Genomic DNA, 13,652 nt, shown 5'->3' with positions numbered 1-13,652 from the left:
AAACAAGTCAATCCATCCGCCCAAGCCCTTTGCTTCGACCACAAATCTCTAAAAATGAGTCATTAACATCACCCACAAAAATATGTCGATGCAGATCCATCTTTGAAATTAGGGACAAGAATTCAAGTCACAATATAACATGCAATAATTTATAGGAGTATTTTGAAGAAACATACTCCACCATTAGATTTCCACCATCACCCACCCAGCGGCCTCTACTTAAGGGGGTGATGAAGAACGACCCCCCGGAGGCCGGCCCCCAGGCCCCGACCAACCCGGGCCCACCGGGGAGAAAGTTATTTATTTCCAAGAGTTCACCAGGGCCCCGGGGGCGGGAGCCGTGTCCCCGCGGGTCGGTCCGCTGATGAATGAATGGTGCTCTTGTAGCTGCAGAAGACGTGAACGTGATCTAAATCTAAAATTACAAATATCTCAAGAGCTAAAAATATAAATATAAACGATTACAGTATTACTTCATTTGAAAACAAATTTTCGATCTATTCATATAATGGGTCCAAATTTGGTTTTTGATTTTTAATTCATTTTAGATAAAAAGCCTTTGTCTAGGGGTTGGCTTATGTAGCGATCCCATGATACCTCTCTCCTTTCTATTTGAAAAGACACCTCTATCTTTACCTTTAAGACTAGAACATACATACCAACAAGGAATCCCTTAAACATGCTAGGGTTTACAATTCAAACCTAAGGAAAAACCTCAATTACCTTAAAGTTGTTCCCTAATAGAGAACCATTTCACTTGGGGAATGGATAGAGGTCCATGCTCTTCTCACACTTCTCTACCACATGATAGAGGTGAGGCCTACCATTATGCGCTGATAAAATGAATCAGAAGTGGGACCTCAATAAACCCCACGTGCTCACCCTCCTAATATGTGATTGGAAAGGTGTGAGAAGAGCACAAGTCTCTATCTTGATGGGTAAAAGATCCGGACTCAACACGATCATGGAATGCTACAACTGAACTATGTTATCCTAAATGACTAAACCAGCAAAATAGACCCGGTTGTATTTGGTTTGGCCCCGGGGGGGCTCCCCCCCCCGAGGGGGGGGGGGGCGCTATTATAGGGTGGTGTGTGTCTTTCTCTTTTTTTTTTTATAAAAAAAAGGGTAAAAAAAAAAACAAACCCCCCCCCCCCCTCCCAAACCCCCCCCCCCCCCCCCCCCCCCCCCCCCCCCCCCCCCCCCCCCCCCCCCCCCCCCCCCCCCCCCCCCCCCCCCCCCCCCCCCCCCCCCCCCCCCCCCCCCCCCCCCCCCCCCCCCCCCCCCGGGGGGGGGCCCCCCCCCCCCCCCCCACTTAAAAAAAAACAACAAAGCCAAAATTAGATGCAGCAGTCTGGGATTGGTCAATTTCCCCTAAGGAAAGCCAAGGAGGCATTCTATAGAATTAAGAACCTAGATGTTAACTAGTAAAATGACTATTTCATCTTTGAATCATGAATTGACAACTGGGAGGACTTAATGGTAATGATAGGCATGAAGGATACATGGAATGGACAAATCTACAAAACGGGTTCTACAACAGGTTGTGGTTTGGTTTCGGGCTGGTGCAGGCTCCACAACCCTCAACCAAAATTACGCCCATTAAGGTCTCCAGTCCACCTGGGCATGGACCACCTAGTAGGTGCGGCCGGTGAGATTTGATAAATTTTGGGGGCTATAAATTGACACCCCGATAGTGGGGGTAGAGCATCTGAATTATCTTTTTCTTTGTGGTTGGATGTGAAATGTATGTAGAAAGAGAGGATGATAAAGCGAGAACAAACGAAAGAATCTACATGGATGCTTTAATAATTCACATTGAACGGCGACACGTATAAAATCTACAAGTATGCTTTAATTTTCCTTTTCTTAGTAAAGTAAAACTATGCTTTAATAATTCTTGTCAACATAGTATGCTGCACTAGATGAGAACTTGCACATTTTTCCTTCTTTCTTGAACCCAGGTAGGCAAATTACACTACCAAGTACGTCTCGCATGATTCAGGTTGGAAGAATGTCCATACTAGGCTACTACCTGGTTCACAGCCAAAGACATGGAATCCAAGAAGATATTTTGAAAAATAATATAACACAGAAGGCAACCCTCTATGGAAAAATGAATAATTCCATTTCTCTAGCAAAAGGAATCTGGATCACCTTCCCAGTGGAGGAAGAAGACATACTGCTCTCTTTTATGCTTCTTCACCGCATAACTGGGGCAGGTTCATGTAAAACCCACCTTTGAATTATTTTATCAATACTCAAATGTAGATCCCACCATTGTTATGTGGTGAAGCGTCAAATGAGCATTATATGCTCCTCCTCCGATGGAGAGGTGATCCAGACTCCAAAAGGAGCAAAAGGCATCGCAATGACAACAATAAAGAAGTCTAGGCGTGGGAAGAGGCCAAACTGTTTTAACTGCAAAACAGAGTCACCTCCCCTCACTTGTTTCAGGCATTGTTTGCAGCCAAATGAGCATAAACTTGCAAACCATTAACATGTCTATAGGATATCTTCATAATTCACGCTCTTATCTGATTTAATTCATTTCAGAGAAAAAGGACTGAAATACAAAATAAGTAACGGGACTAGACCATGTCACAACCCAACTACAATCAAACAGTACTAATATAAAGCATTGAACTCTTAGGAGACACTTCCGGAATCTAACTAGGAACTTTGGACACACAACTGTCACTTGACACTTTTGATATAGCTGTTTCCTGGAAGCCTAACATCTTGTTAAGGGCGCTGACATATGCCCGGACGCTGGAGACAACAACATCCATTCCTGCACCAGTTCCACTGGAAATGACAAGTAACAAGTTAATATCGATAAAAGGTAAATCTTGTTCAAGAAAAGATCATAAGCATGCCATACCTGAAAGTACGATGAACCGTTTCTCCAGTAAGTGCATGAGTGGATGTATGGCCATTTTCTGGTCGTATCAGAACTCTTGTGGAGGCTATTGCATCGATACCTTCAGTTACTGCATTCATGGAGTACTCAACAAGTACTACAGATCTCTGCAAGCAGTTAGGAAGAGAGGAAATTCAGACCTTATACCAGAAAGCCAAAAAACACCACCACCACAATCCAACACAGCAACCCCCACTCCCTAAAAAAAAAAAAAAAAAAAAAAAAAAAAGAAAAAAAGAAGAAGTATCCTGCATGGACCCCCCCCCTTCGAAAAAGCACCAATTTGAAGGGAGGAAGGTCATATACTACTAAAAATAGTAGTACCCTATGATTTACACTTAATCCACCACAAATTTGGAACCTTTTGATGCATTGTGATAATAAATGTAAGGGGACAGAAATATGACGTCTATGAAAACTTAACAGAAAGGAGGGGGAAAATGCCATATAGTAGATAGCTAAATAAGAGAAAGGAAGAGTAGATATTTGGACCATTTAAGATGGAGTAAGACTGAGCGAGGATGGTAGAAATACAGGATGAGGAGAGTAGGGAGAGTGGGGTGACTACTTTTACAATTTTCTAAATGGAGCCACATTGATTGATGGTATGGATTTGGAAGTAAAGCATATTAATGTTAATTGTCATGAAATTTTAAAAGAAGTTGGTGAGGCAAAAGTTAAAAGAGGCCCTTTGAAAGATGAAATTAAAAAGAACTTTGGGAGCAGATGAGAACCCAAATGATATCGTCGAAGTGCTAAGGAGTTTGGGGGATATAAACCAACCTATCTAAGAATAAAGGTGACATACAAAACTACAACAATGATAAAGGCATAAAACTAATAAGAAAGTAAATACCTATAAAGCTCATGGGTTTCCCTCTCCCTTCCCCTGGGTCTCTCTCAAGCTTGGCTAACCTCCTCCAACTGCACCCCCCCCCATGCGGGTGATCGCACCATCTAGCTTCCTTCCTCCTTCAGCACCTTGTCTACCTCTTCTTCCAAGGACCTTGTTGACACCCATCCCTCCGGTTGCCTAGCACCACTTGGTTTAGTTCAAAGGTCATATCCCTCACCATGCCTTCACCACTTGGAGCACTTTCACTCTTTGCCTTCCTACCCAATCCGTCCTCATCCACCGACACCTAAACGTTGACCCCAACTGTATTCTTTGTTGGAATGGCCTGAAGATGCCAATCATTAGTTTTTCTCTTGCCTTGCCCTTTCTCCCTTCCTTATGGGTCAAAGCTATTGTTACCATTTGGCCTCACTCTAGACACACCTTTGGGTTCTCCAGGGATTGGCCTTGGGATTTAAGATCCTTTTCTGGTTTGATTATTTGTGACTAGGTTGGCAAATTGGTGTTTTGTCTTTTAGTCTCCCATTTATGGTTGGAGAGAAACCATAGGAGATAGACTTCCAAATCCAAATCCTTTGACTTGATTTGGAAAGCCATCTATTTTGACGTTTTTGCCAGCTTCAGTCCCTTCCCCACCCCCTAGTGTTGGATACCCCAAGGAATAAGCTTATTGTTGTTACCTAGGGTAAACACTCTTCCTTTCTCTCGGCTATCTGGTTGTGCCCCCCCCCTCCTTCTCTTGTGCTTTCTTTCCTTTGGGGTTTCAGTAATGAATTTTTTCATTAAAAAAAATAAAATAAAATTGAACTGATACCAAGGTTTTAAGTATCAGTAGTGGCCAGTGGGTATTGTAGATATATCTTAAAGGAGATACAAAAGACACTAAGAATATGCATGGAAATGGTCAAGTAACACATGGTAATGCTTAGGATACATGCAAAATACAATTTTGAAAACCTAAAAACATAATGAATAATGTTTAAAAAGGGTTCCTTCGCTCCCTCTCCACAGGGTCGACTTTAGCATGCTTCCCCTATGGATCAACTTACCTGGTCTCCTGCTTGAATTTTGGAATTCTGACTGTTTAAGTAGAATCGATTTTGCAGTAGGAAAACCTATTCGAATTGATGCAAAAACCCTGAATATGGATTGCATCTCTTATGCGAGAATTTGTGTGGAATTTTCAGCTGCAAATCCCCTCCCCCCTTCCCTAACTATTGAAGATGATAATGAGTTAAAATACAACCAAATTATTGTTTTCGATTGGGTCCTTGACCAATGCGATCTCTACTCATCCTTTGGTCACGACTCAAGTCGTTGCTCGTTTGCTGTTTCGGGAAGCTCTACCTCAAAGTTTGATGCTTGCCCACCTCCTCCTGAAGACATGATGCCCGATGATGACATCCCTACCACTCTGGGAACTATCGATACCTTAGAAAAAATTACGGTTTCGATTGATTCCCTTGTTACTACCTCTGCTACGCCGGCTACTTCTATAACAAATATTCCAACAACTTCTTTCTACCGGAGAAGAAGAAACTCCAAGTTGGTTCCCGATGTGCCTATGAATAGTACCTTGTCAGTCTGCCCTGCTACTGTTGTTCACTCTGAGAAAACAATATGCAATCCCGTAAAATCGTTGATGAGATCGTTGCTGCTGCGATAAACGCTTCTCCTCTTGATCCTGTGGGTACTCCTGCTTCCGATCGATCGTTGCAGGTGAGTCTCTCATCTCCCCAAGACCTTGGGATCTCTTCTTGCCGCAAAACCAATAGCCTCTGCATGTCCTTTACCTCTGAATCCCTGCAACCAACCTTTTTCCCCAAAAACCTCTCTACTCCCCCTGCTCCTTGTCGAGCCTTCCCTCTTCCCCAAAACATGCAAATTCCCACCCTTTACTCCCTATCCCTCCCCTTATCCCGATGGGCCCCACCACTCACCTCAACCATATCCAACAATCTATTTTTAAAAAAAAGTTCTTTTCCCCTACACCCACCACATCTAGACCCAAGCCCAACCCACGACCCATCTCACTACTTAATGGGCCCCTCACAAAAGAACCCTTTGGGCCCTTTTCAACCCATTTGGTTAGACCCTCATCCCTCCCCCTTAAGCCTTCATTCACCTTAACTAACCATACCAACCCAACTAAACTTCTTAAAATCCAGACCCCTCACACCTTTGGCCAAAGCCCTGCCCCTACCACGTTACCCCCTTCCCCTTCCCCTTCCCCTTCTACCCCTTCATCAAACTCCTCCATTGACCCAAACATCTTTGAAACCCCTTCCCTATGGGATTCTCCCTTGTGTGAGACTGATTCCCTTTGCTTTGCCCAATTGAAAGCTCTCAACCCCTTCATTGATGACCCCACTTGCTAAATTATTGCCCCCCCCCCTTTTATGCTTATCATTATGTCTGAATTTATTTTTTGGAATGTTAAGGAAATTAATTCCCTTGCAAAACAAGCTGAAATCAAACACTCTCTTAAAGAATCCAAAGCCTCCATTTGTGCTCTTCTCGAAACCCATGTTCAAAATGATAATGCCCATTAGATTGCCCGATCTATAGCCCCCTCTTGGTCATTCATCTCCAACTCTGCTAATGCTCCAATGGCCGAATTTGGGTCCTTTGGGATCCTTCAAAATACCAGATCTCTCTTCTGGATTCTTATCCCCAATTGTTGCACCCCTTCTTCTTCCCCTTCCCCTTTCTTCCTCACCATTGTCTATGGATTTAACCGTGCCTTGGATCGCGATCCTCTATGGGAGAAGGTCAGATCTATCTCTTCCTCTTTAGTGGGTCAGCCTTGGGGTGGTTGGGGGTGATTTTAATATTGTGTATTATTCTCACGAGCATATTGGAGGCAGCCATCCTAACCCTATTGCGATGGAAGCTTTCAATTCTTGTATTGATGATTCTAGTCTTACCGATCTCCGTTTGTCAGGTCACCTCCTTTTGTGGCATAATCGTAGGGTCGAAGAGGCTAGATTGCATCGAAGCTCGATTGCTTCCTTGTCAATGATTCTTAGCTCTCTCGGTTCCCGGCCTCCCATGCTTCTTTCTGCCCAACTAGTCTCTTGGACCACTCTCCTTGCATTGTCCATCTTTTCCCCCCTCCTCCTTGGGCCCAAAACCTTTCAAATTCTTCGATATGTGGTGCTCCAATCCCTCTTTCTTCCCCACCATTCAAGAGGCCTGGAACAAGCCTGTCCATTATCATTCCCTCCCTCTCGTTGCTTTCGCTCGTAGGCTTCAGAATATCAATGACGCCCTCCGTCTTTGGAATTCCACTACCTTCGGAAACATCTCCTTTAGGGTCTCCTCTTGCTGCTCAAATCTTCTATCTGTCCAATCTTCCCTCCAAAATGATCCCCTCAATCCCTCTCTTGTGGATAATGAGAAATCGTTATCCTATGAGCTCTCCCCTCTTGTCTCCCAAGAAGAAAGCTTTCTTCGCCAGAAAGCTATAATCAAGTGGCTCAAGCTGGGGGACTCCAACTCGGCGTTTTTTCATAGGTCCCTCAAAGCTCGCCACAATTTCAACTCAATCCCGGTTCTACTTGCTAGCAATGGTTCTTGGATCTCCAGACCCCCCTAGCATTAAAGCTGAGGTTGTTTCCCATTTTTCTAATCTCCTCTCCCCTGCTCCCTTCCTCCTTGCTCCCTGCACCCCTTAACCTACTCAACAAATTCATTGATCCTCTCTCCACTACCCCCTTACTTCTATTCCCTCCTCTAATGAGATCCTTTTAGCCATCCGTTCCCATAAGCCTAATAGATCCCCAAGTCTAGATGGGTTAAGTATGGACTTCTTCTCTTTTGCTTGGGATCTTATTGAGGAGGATCTTGTCCATGCCATTCGTAGTTTCTTCCTTAACTCGTCCCAGCTCCCCTCTATCAACCAAACTTTCCTTTGCCTCATCACGAAGAAGCCAGGATCCTCCTCCCTCTCAGACTTCCGTCTAATTTCTGTCTGTAACCTCTTCTACAAATTCATCTCCAAAATTCTCACCAACCGTCTTAAGAAAGTCATGCCCAGTTTGGTTAGTGCTAACCAAACTGCTTTCATTACGGGTCGTAATATTGCGGATAACATCCTTCTTTGTGTGAAGATTGTTCGTGGTTTTGATAGGACCTCCCATTCCTCATCTACTCTCCTTAAAGTGGACCTCCATAAGGCCTTTGATTCCATTCGTTGGGATTTTATCAGTTATGTCCTTACTGCGATGGGTTTCCCTCCTTCCTTCATCCATTGGATCGAGATTTGTATCTCCTCTCCCTACTTCTCCTTTATTACTAATGGATCCCCCGCTGGATTCTTCCCTTCCCGTGTTGGCATCTGCTAAGGCTGCCCTCTTTCCTCCCTACCTCTTCTCCCTAGCTCTTGAGGTTCTCTCTCGCATTCTCCAGTCCAAAACCGATCAGCTCTTGATCTCTCCCATCCTTAAGTGCAAATCCCTAAAGGTCACTTATCTTGCTTTTGTTGATGATATCATGATTTTCTCAAAAGTTGATCACACTTCTATCTCCTCCATTCTTTCGGCTCTCACCCTTTTTGGGACCCTCTGGTCTCAAGGTCAATCTCGATAAATCCACTCTTTCTCTTGGGAGTCTCTGATCCTTTGCGCTCTAACTTATTGCATCTCTTGGGTTTCAAGCCTAGATCCTTCCCGGTAATCTATCTAGGCCTCCCTCTCATCCCTGGTAGGCTTTCCCGCCACCATTGCTCCCTTATGCTTGACCACATCCGTAAGAATCTCCACCTTTGAAAAAGCAAGCTTCTTTCGCGAGTAGAGTGGAGCTTATCCGCTCGGTCCTCTAATCCTCCTACCTCTACAAGTGGGGTATCTTTCCTATCCTCAAGTCTATCACCTCGGCCATGGAATCCATCTTCTGTGCCTTCCTTTGGAAGGGCCAGGAATCCTCACGTTTCCTTCGTCCTATAAGTTGGTCCAATATCTGTCGACCAAAATCTGAAGGAGGCCTTGGTATTCGCCACATCCAAGAGGTCAATTCTGCTTGCCTTCTTAAACTCATATGGAAAATTATTTCCAAACAAGATTCTATATGGGTTAATTGAGTCCACTCTTCTCTCCTTAAATCCAATTCCTTCTGGACGGTCCCCACCCCTTCCAATTCATTCTGGACCTGGAAGAAGCTTCTCTTGCTTAGGCCTTGTGCTCTCCGCGCCATCTCTACCCAGATTTCTTCTGGATCTTCTACATCTTTCTGGCTTGATCCGTGGCATTTGATGGGCATCCTCTTCTCTCTCCTTGGCCCCCATGTAGCCTATGACACCCGCATCCCCAAAGCTACCCCCTTGTCCACTTTCATCATCAATGGATCTTGGGCCCCCCTTCCTCATCACAGTCTCACACAAGTCTAGAACTCTCTCCCCTCTATTATGTCTTCCCTCTCAAACCTCCTTGTTTGGCTACCCTCCCCTACCAAATCCTTTACCATGTCCTCATCTTGGAACTTTCTCCAATTCCATTCCCCCTTGCCCCCCTTAGCCTTCCCTGGTTTGGTTTAAAGGCCGCATCCCCCGCCACTCCCTTTCCCTTTGGAGAGCCCTTAACCTAGCCCTTCCCCGCCAAGCTTTCCTTATTAGCCGCCATATCCTAGCTAACTCTAATTGTAATCTTTGTTGGAATGGTTTGGAAGATCTCGAGCACCTATTCTTTACCTGCCCTTTCTCTAGTTCTCTCTGGAGAAAAGCCCTTGCATCTATATGGCCTTGCTCCCGACATTCCTTTGGTTTTGATCGTGATTGCTCTTGGGTTTTGAGGAACTTTTTTGGCATCTCTATTTGTGATCGGATTGGAAAGTTTGTCTTTAGTGCCACAATTCACCATCTTTGGTGGGAGCGCAATCTTAGGAGATGGACTTCCAAATCCCGCTCTCTAGATAAGATTTGGAATGCCATTCAGTTTGATGTTTCTGCTAGACTTTCCTCTATTCCCCACCCCCCATTGTTGACACCCCAAGGAACAGACTCATTGTTGTCCCCTGGAGTCTTAGCTCCACTTTCCAGCCCCTTATTTAGTGGCTAGTTCCCCCCCCCCTTCTTGTATCATTCTTTGTGTCTCCTTCATTTTTTTAGTTTAATATATTATTTACTCATCCAAAAAAAATGTCTAAAAAGGAGAACAAAGTGAGATAAGAGAAGTGCATTCAATTGATTATGTACAAAGGATGAGGTTTCCTACATGGACTAAATTTGAGAAGAGAAGACTAGAGAGAATAGATTGGTTTGTCAATAATGATGGTGGAGAAGTTATTCTAACTTGTCCTACCATCAAAAGGTTAAAACCTCAAGCTGGAGAATGTACTTATCCATGAAAAGGATCTGTTAGAATAACTTCTCCGTCATCATTATTAACAAATCCTGTTCATGGATCAATATCTTTCTCGAAACAAATGAAAAAGAAATGGGAGATGGAGCATAAATTCTTGATCAAATCCGGTTTCAACCCTTGATTGGAGCTTCTATGATCCATAAAAGATGAAGAAATCAACACTTGTCCCTTCTTCCAGTAAAAGCAAGTAATCGAGTTGATTTTAACAAAACAAGAAAAGGTATAACTAGAATGCCCTATAGGAGATCTTGCCAAGTGTATTATAGCACATATTGTGTTTCTGGTTCGTAAGAGATCTATTTATTATATTGGAGATATCTACCGCTATACCATATCAGTTCACTAATAGAGCTGATATAGTTGACAATCTTTTGACATCATATTGTATCAGTGCCTCAGGCATATGACACATCAGTAAGTACCAATGGATACAGAGGACTTGAGAAATCTGCTGACATCACCATTGTAGCCACACTGACTTTATTGGCATGTAACTTCCCAAGTTCCCCACAGTCTTAAATATGCATTAGAGTGGCAGTGTGGCGCCAGACATGCTTATTAACATTCATTATTATAGTACTGCTCTCAAAATCAAGAAATGATAGAATGTTTTTGGAACTGAAATATCAATCTCAAACCTTGACAATGATATCAATGGCCTTGTATGCTGCATCAACTGGACCACTCCCAATTGAACAAGCCACATGCTCAGCACCATCAGCATCAATGAGTTTGACAGTTGCAGTAGAGAGACCAAGAGTTCCGCATGTAACCTGAGACAACATGATTCACCAGCTCAAGTGAATTATCCTTGATGAAACTAAAATGTATCTTCTTCACTGTTAGTAAAATAAATAAATAGAAACTAAAGATTATGATTAACCTGCAAATCACCAATCGACCAAATTATCTTTGGCTGGAAAACTTCATCTGATATCAATGCTTCAATGTCATTGTCAGAAAGATGCTGGAACATCAACAAAAAGCACAGAAGACAAAACATAAGGCACAAAACTGATACACTGGAATGTATAATTAACAAGTGGTTTCGAATTATCATGGTACTTCCATCAAATTGGGAAATTGACAAATACACAGGGACCAGATATCCACATCTATTCAGAGAACCGTGTAACCTTGATTCACAGTTTTGAGTTTCCTAATCTATAGTAAAATAAGAAACTCTGTTAAAATTTAACTCTACTTTATTAGACGTTGGAGACTTGAGAGCCTTGACAGCCATAGAGGAAGAAGGTATTTTGATTCTTCTAATTTCTACATTTGATGATAAGCAATTTGCTTAAACCCCTTATGTTGGTATAGCATTGTCCAATGATGAGTTGGGTGGATTTTCAAGGCTGCACAACAATTACAAGCGACAAAACAGCGTCAGTCAACTTGTATCTTCTCATATTGGGAAAACCATGGTGGTATGGGATGATTTGACATTATGGATAAATATGCATGCTAGGGTTCTGTAATGTGTGCAAGCAGTGTGACTGTGTTACCTGTGCTTGAAGTACTAGGGTAATTTGGACTTTTCCATTACTGATCGTAGATTCCAAGTGGTAACCAACTAAAGATCTTAAATACTGATGCATGATTATATGTACAATGTCTAGAGTGATTATCATATTGGAATTTGATCCCAAGCTAATATGTAGTTCAATTATTGGAATTTGATTTGGTTGGAGACAGCCTAGAAGTTTAAGGACTATAGTGTGTAATTAATTGTATTGTTGGAACATTTTATTCTTATTTTATGTTTATAATCAAATTTATTCAAAATGAGTATACACTCTTTATGTTTCTGAGAGAGAAAATAGGAGATAGAATAGGAAGTAGAAAGCGATTTAATTTGACGTTGTTGAGAGAATCTAGGACAAAGGGAATTAGAAATTAAATACGAGTTACTATAAGAGAAGCTAGAGCAAAGAAGGAATTTGAAGAGAATAAGGAAATTAAAAGAACAAATATATAAATAGAGACAGTTTAGACCCCTGGTGTTCTAAGAGATGTCTTTCTGATCGACAAGTGATGAGATGACTTCCATCAAACACCCCCCTTGCTCCTCCCTTGCCTCCAGCCACCTCTCCTCCGCCGTCTTCCATATCTCCAGCCACCTCACCTGCTACCCCCTTCTTCCTTCACACCTTGGTCCTCCCACTTCACCTCTCCTCACTAGTCTACCCAGGCTGGCCTTCCTCTCTGCTTGATCCCTCCCTCTTCTGTAGATGGATAGAAGGTCGCTTTTTGCTTTAGCGGTGCACTTGAATGAAGCCTTCTCCTGGGACAGCTGCCCTGGGACAGCTGCTCTATGGGCCACTTCCTTGGCTCTAGACCCCGATTCTCCATTGCTAAGAATTCCCTAACAAAGCAATGGAAGCTGTCGCCATCCTTAGTACTTTTCCTTCTTGACCATGGTTTCTTTCTATTCAAATTTTCAAACAAGAATGACAAGAGTAGGGCTCTGAAGATGGTCCTAGGACGGTGGGGAAAAGGTTATGGTTCCTCCAAAAATGGCACTGGTAGCTCCAATTTAAATCCTCCTTCCTCTGGATCACGCTCCTTGTAGCTCTTCCCTTCTGGTGTGATAAAGGCCTGAGCATCGTGGGATCCACTCTAGGATCCCTCTCTTCTACGATGCCAGAACCATGCACAAGTACAAACTCACCCTTGCCCTAATATGTTTAGAACTCTTTGCATAGATGCCCCTCCCTTCAACTATCACCATCGAGGAGGAAGAAGGTTACTCCTTCACCCAGCAAATCTTTCTTGAAAGTTAGCCTGCTCACTGCTAGGCCTGTAAGAAGTTTTGCCACCACTCTTACATGACGAAAAGAAGCTTGTGGGAGAGGCCCCCTGATGTGAACCCAATTTTAAGTTTAGGGTTTCTTGGATGGATTCCCGAAAATTAAGGATTCACGCAGTATAATCTTCTTTTGAACTAGCAAATAATGTTATCGATGGGAAGAAAAAGGGATTTAGGGAGGGGGATTTATGATATATGTAATCTAAGGTTCCAATGGGTGTAACTAGAGATACCTAAAAATTACAGGGGAGCAGGAATTGGGTTCTGGATGACAAAGAAAAGGTTTTGGATGTTTATGGATCTATAAGAAATTTAAGGGAGATTTATAGTACAGGGAAAGAATCAGGATGGTGGGATGATTTACGGAAAAAAAATCCTCTGTTGTGCACAGCAGTGCACTTTTATCCAAAATAGAAGGTTGTGATTAAAGGTTTAATTTTGAATTAAAAAAAAAAATCTTCAATACTCATTTAAGTTTTAAGTTTTCTCAGCCACTTGTTTGGCATATAAGTGCACTGCTATGCACAGCAGAAAGATGTGCACAGCAAAGGATGTTTGTCCAATGGATTACATGGTAATAGGCTGACTAAAATTAATGTTAAGTGTAACAAAGAGAGATAGGGCGTGTTCAGGATCCCTAAGAAACCTGCGGTTGAATATGGGAGGGATTAGGGAATGAAGGAAAGGGTTAGATCAAAGTCA

At 42.9% G+C, this 13,652-nt stretch overlaps 1 protein-coding gene across 1 annotated transcript in view; it reads right to left on the bottom strand.

The window, feature by feature from the left end:
• Nucleotides 1–2,379: 2,379 nt before the first annotated feature.
• LOC149008458 (2-isopropylmalate synthase A-like) overlaps nt 2,380–13,652 on the bottom strand; it is a 70,918-nt gene continuing 59,645 nt past the window's right edge. Inside the window, exons 9-12 of the mRNA XM_089167489.1 lie at nt 11,022–11,105; nt 10,777–10,911; nt 2,885–3,030; nt 2,380–2,808 (exon numbers count right to left, since the gene is read on the bottom strand). Of these exons, the coding sequence (XP_089023615.1) occupies nt 2,670–2,808; nt 2,885–3,030; nt 10,777–10,911; nt 11,022–11,105 (504 nt within the window). The 3' untranslated portion in view covers nt 2,380–2,669. The remainder of the gene's footprint in view (nt 2,809–2,884; nt 3,031–10,776; nt 10,912–11,021; nt 11,106–13,652) is intronic.

The sequence above is a fragment of the Hakea prostrata genome, chromosome 8 (assembly GCF_041222555.1).
Source record: "Hakea prostrata isolate BN-2017 chromosome 8, UWA_Hpros_2, whole genome shotgun sequence".
Taxonomy (NCBI): Eukaryota; Viridiplantae; Streptophyta; class Magnoliopsida; order Proteales; family Proteaceae; genus Hakea; species Hakea prostrata.
Note: the sequence above shows the minus strand (reverse complement) of the source record. Positions and strands in the feature narration are given on the sequence as shown.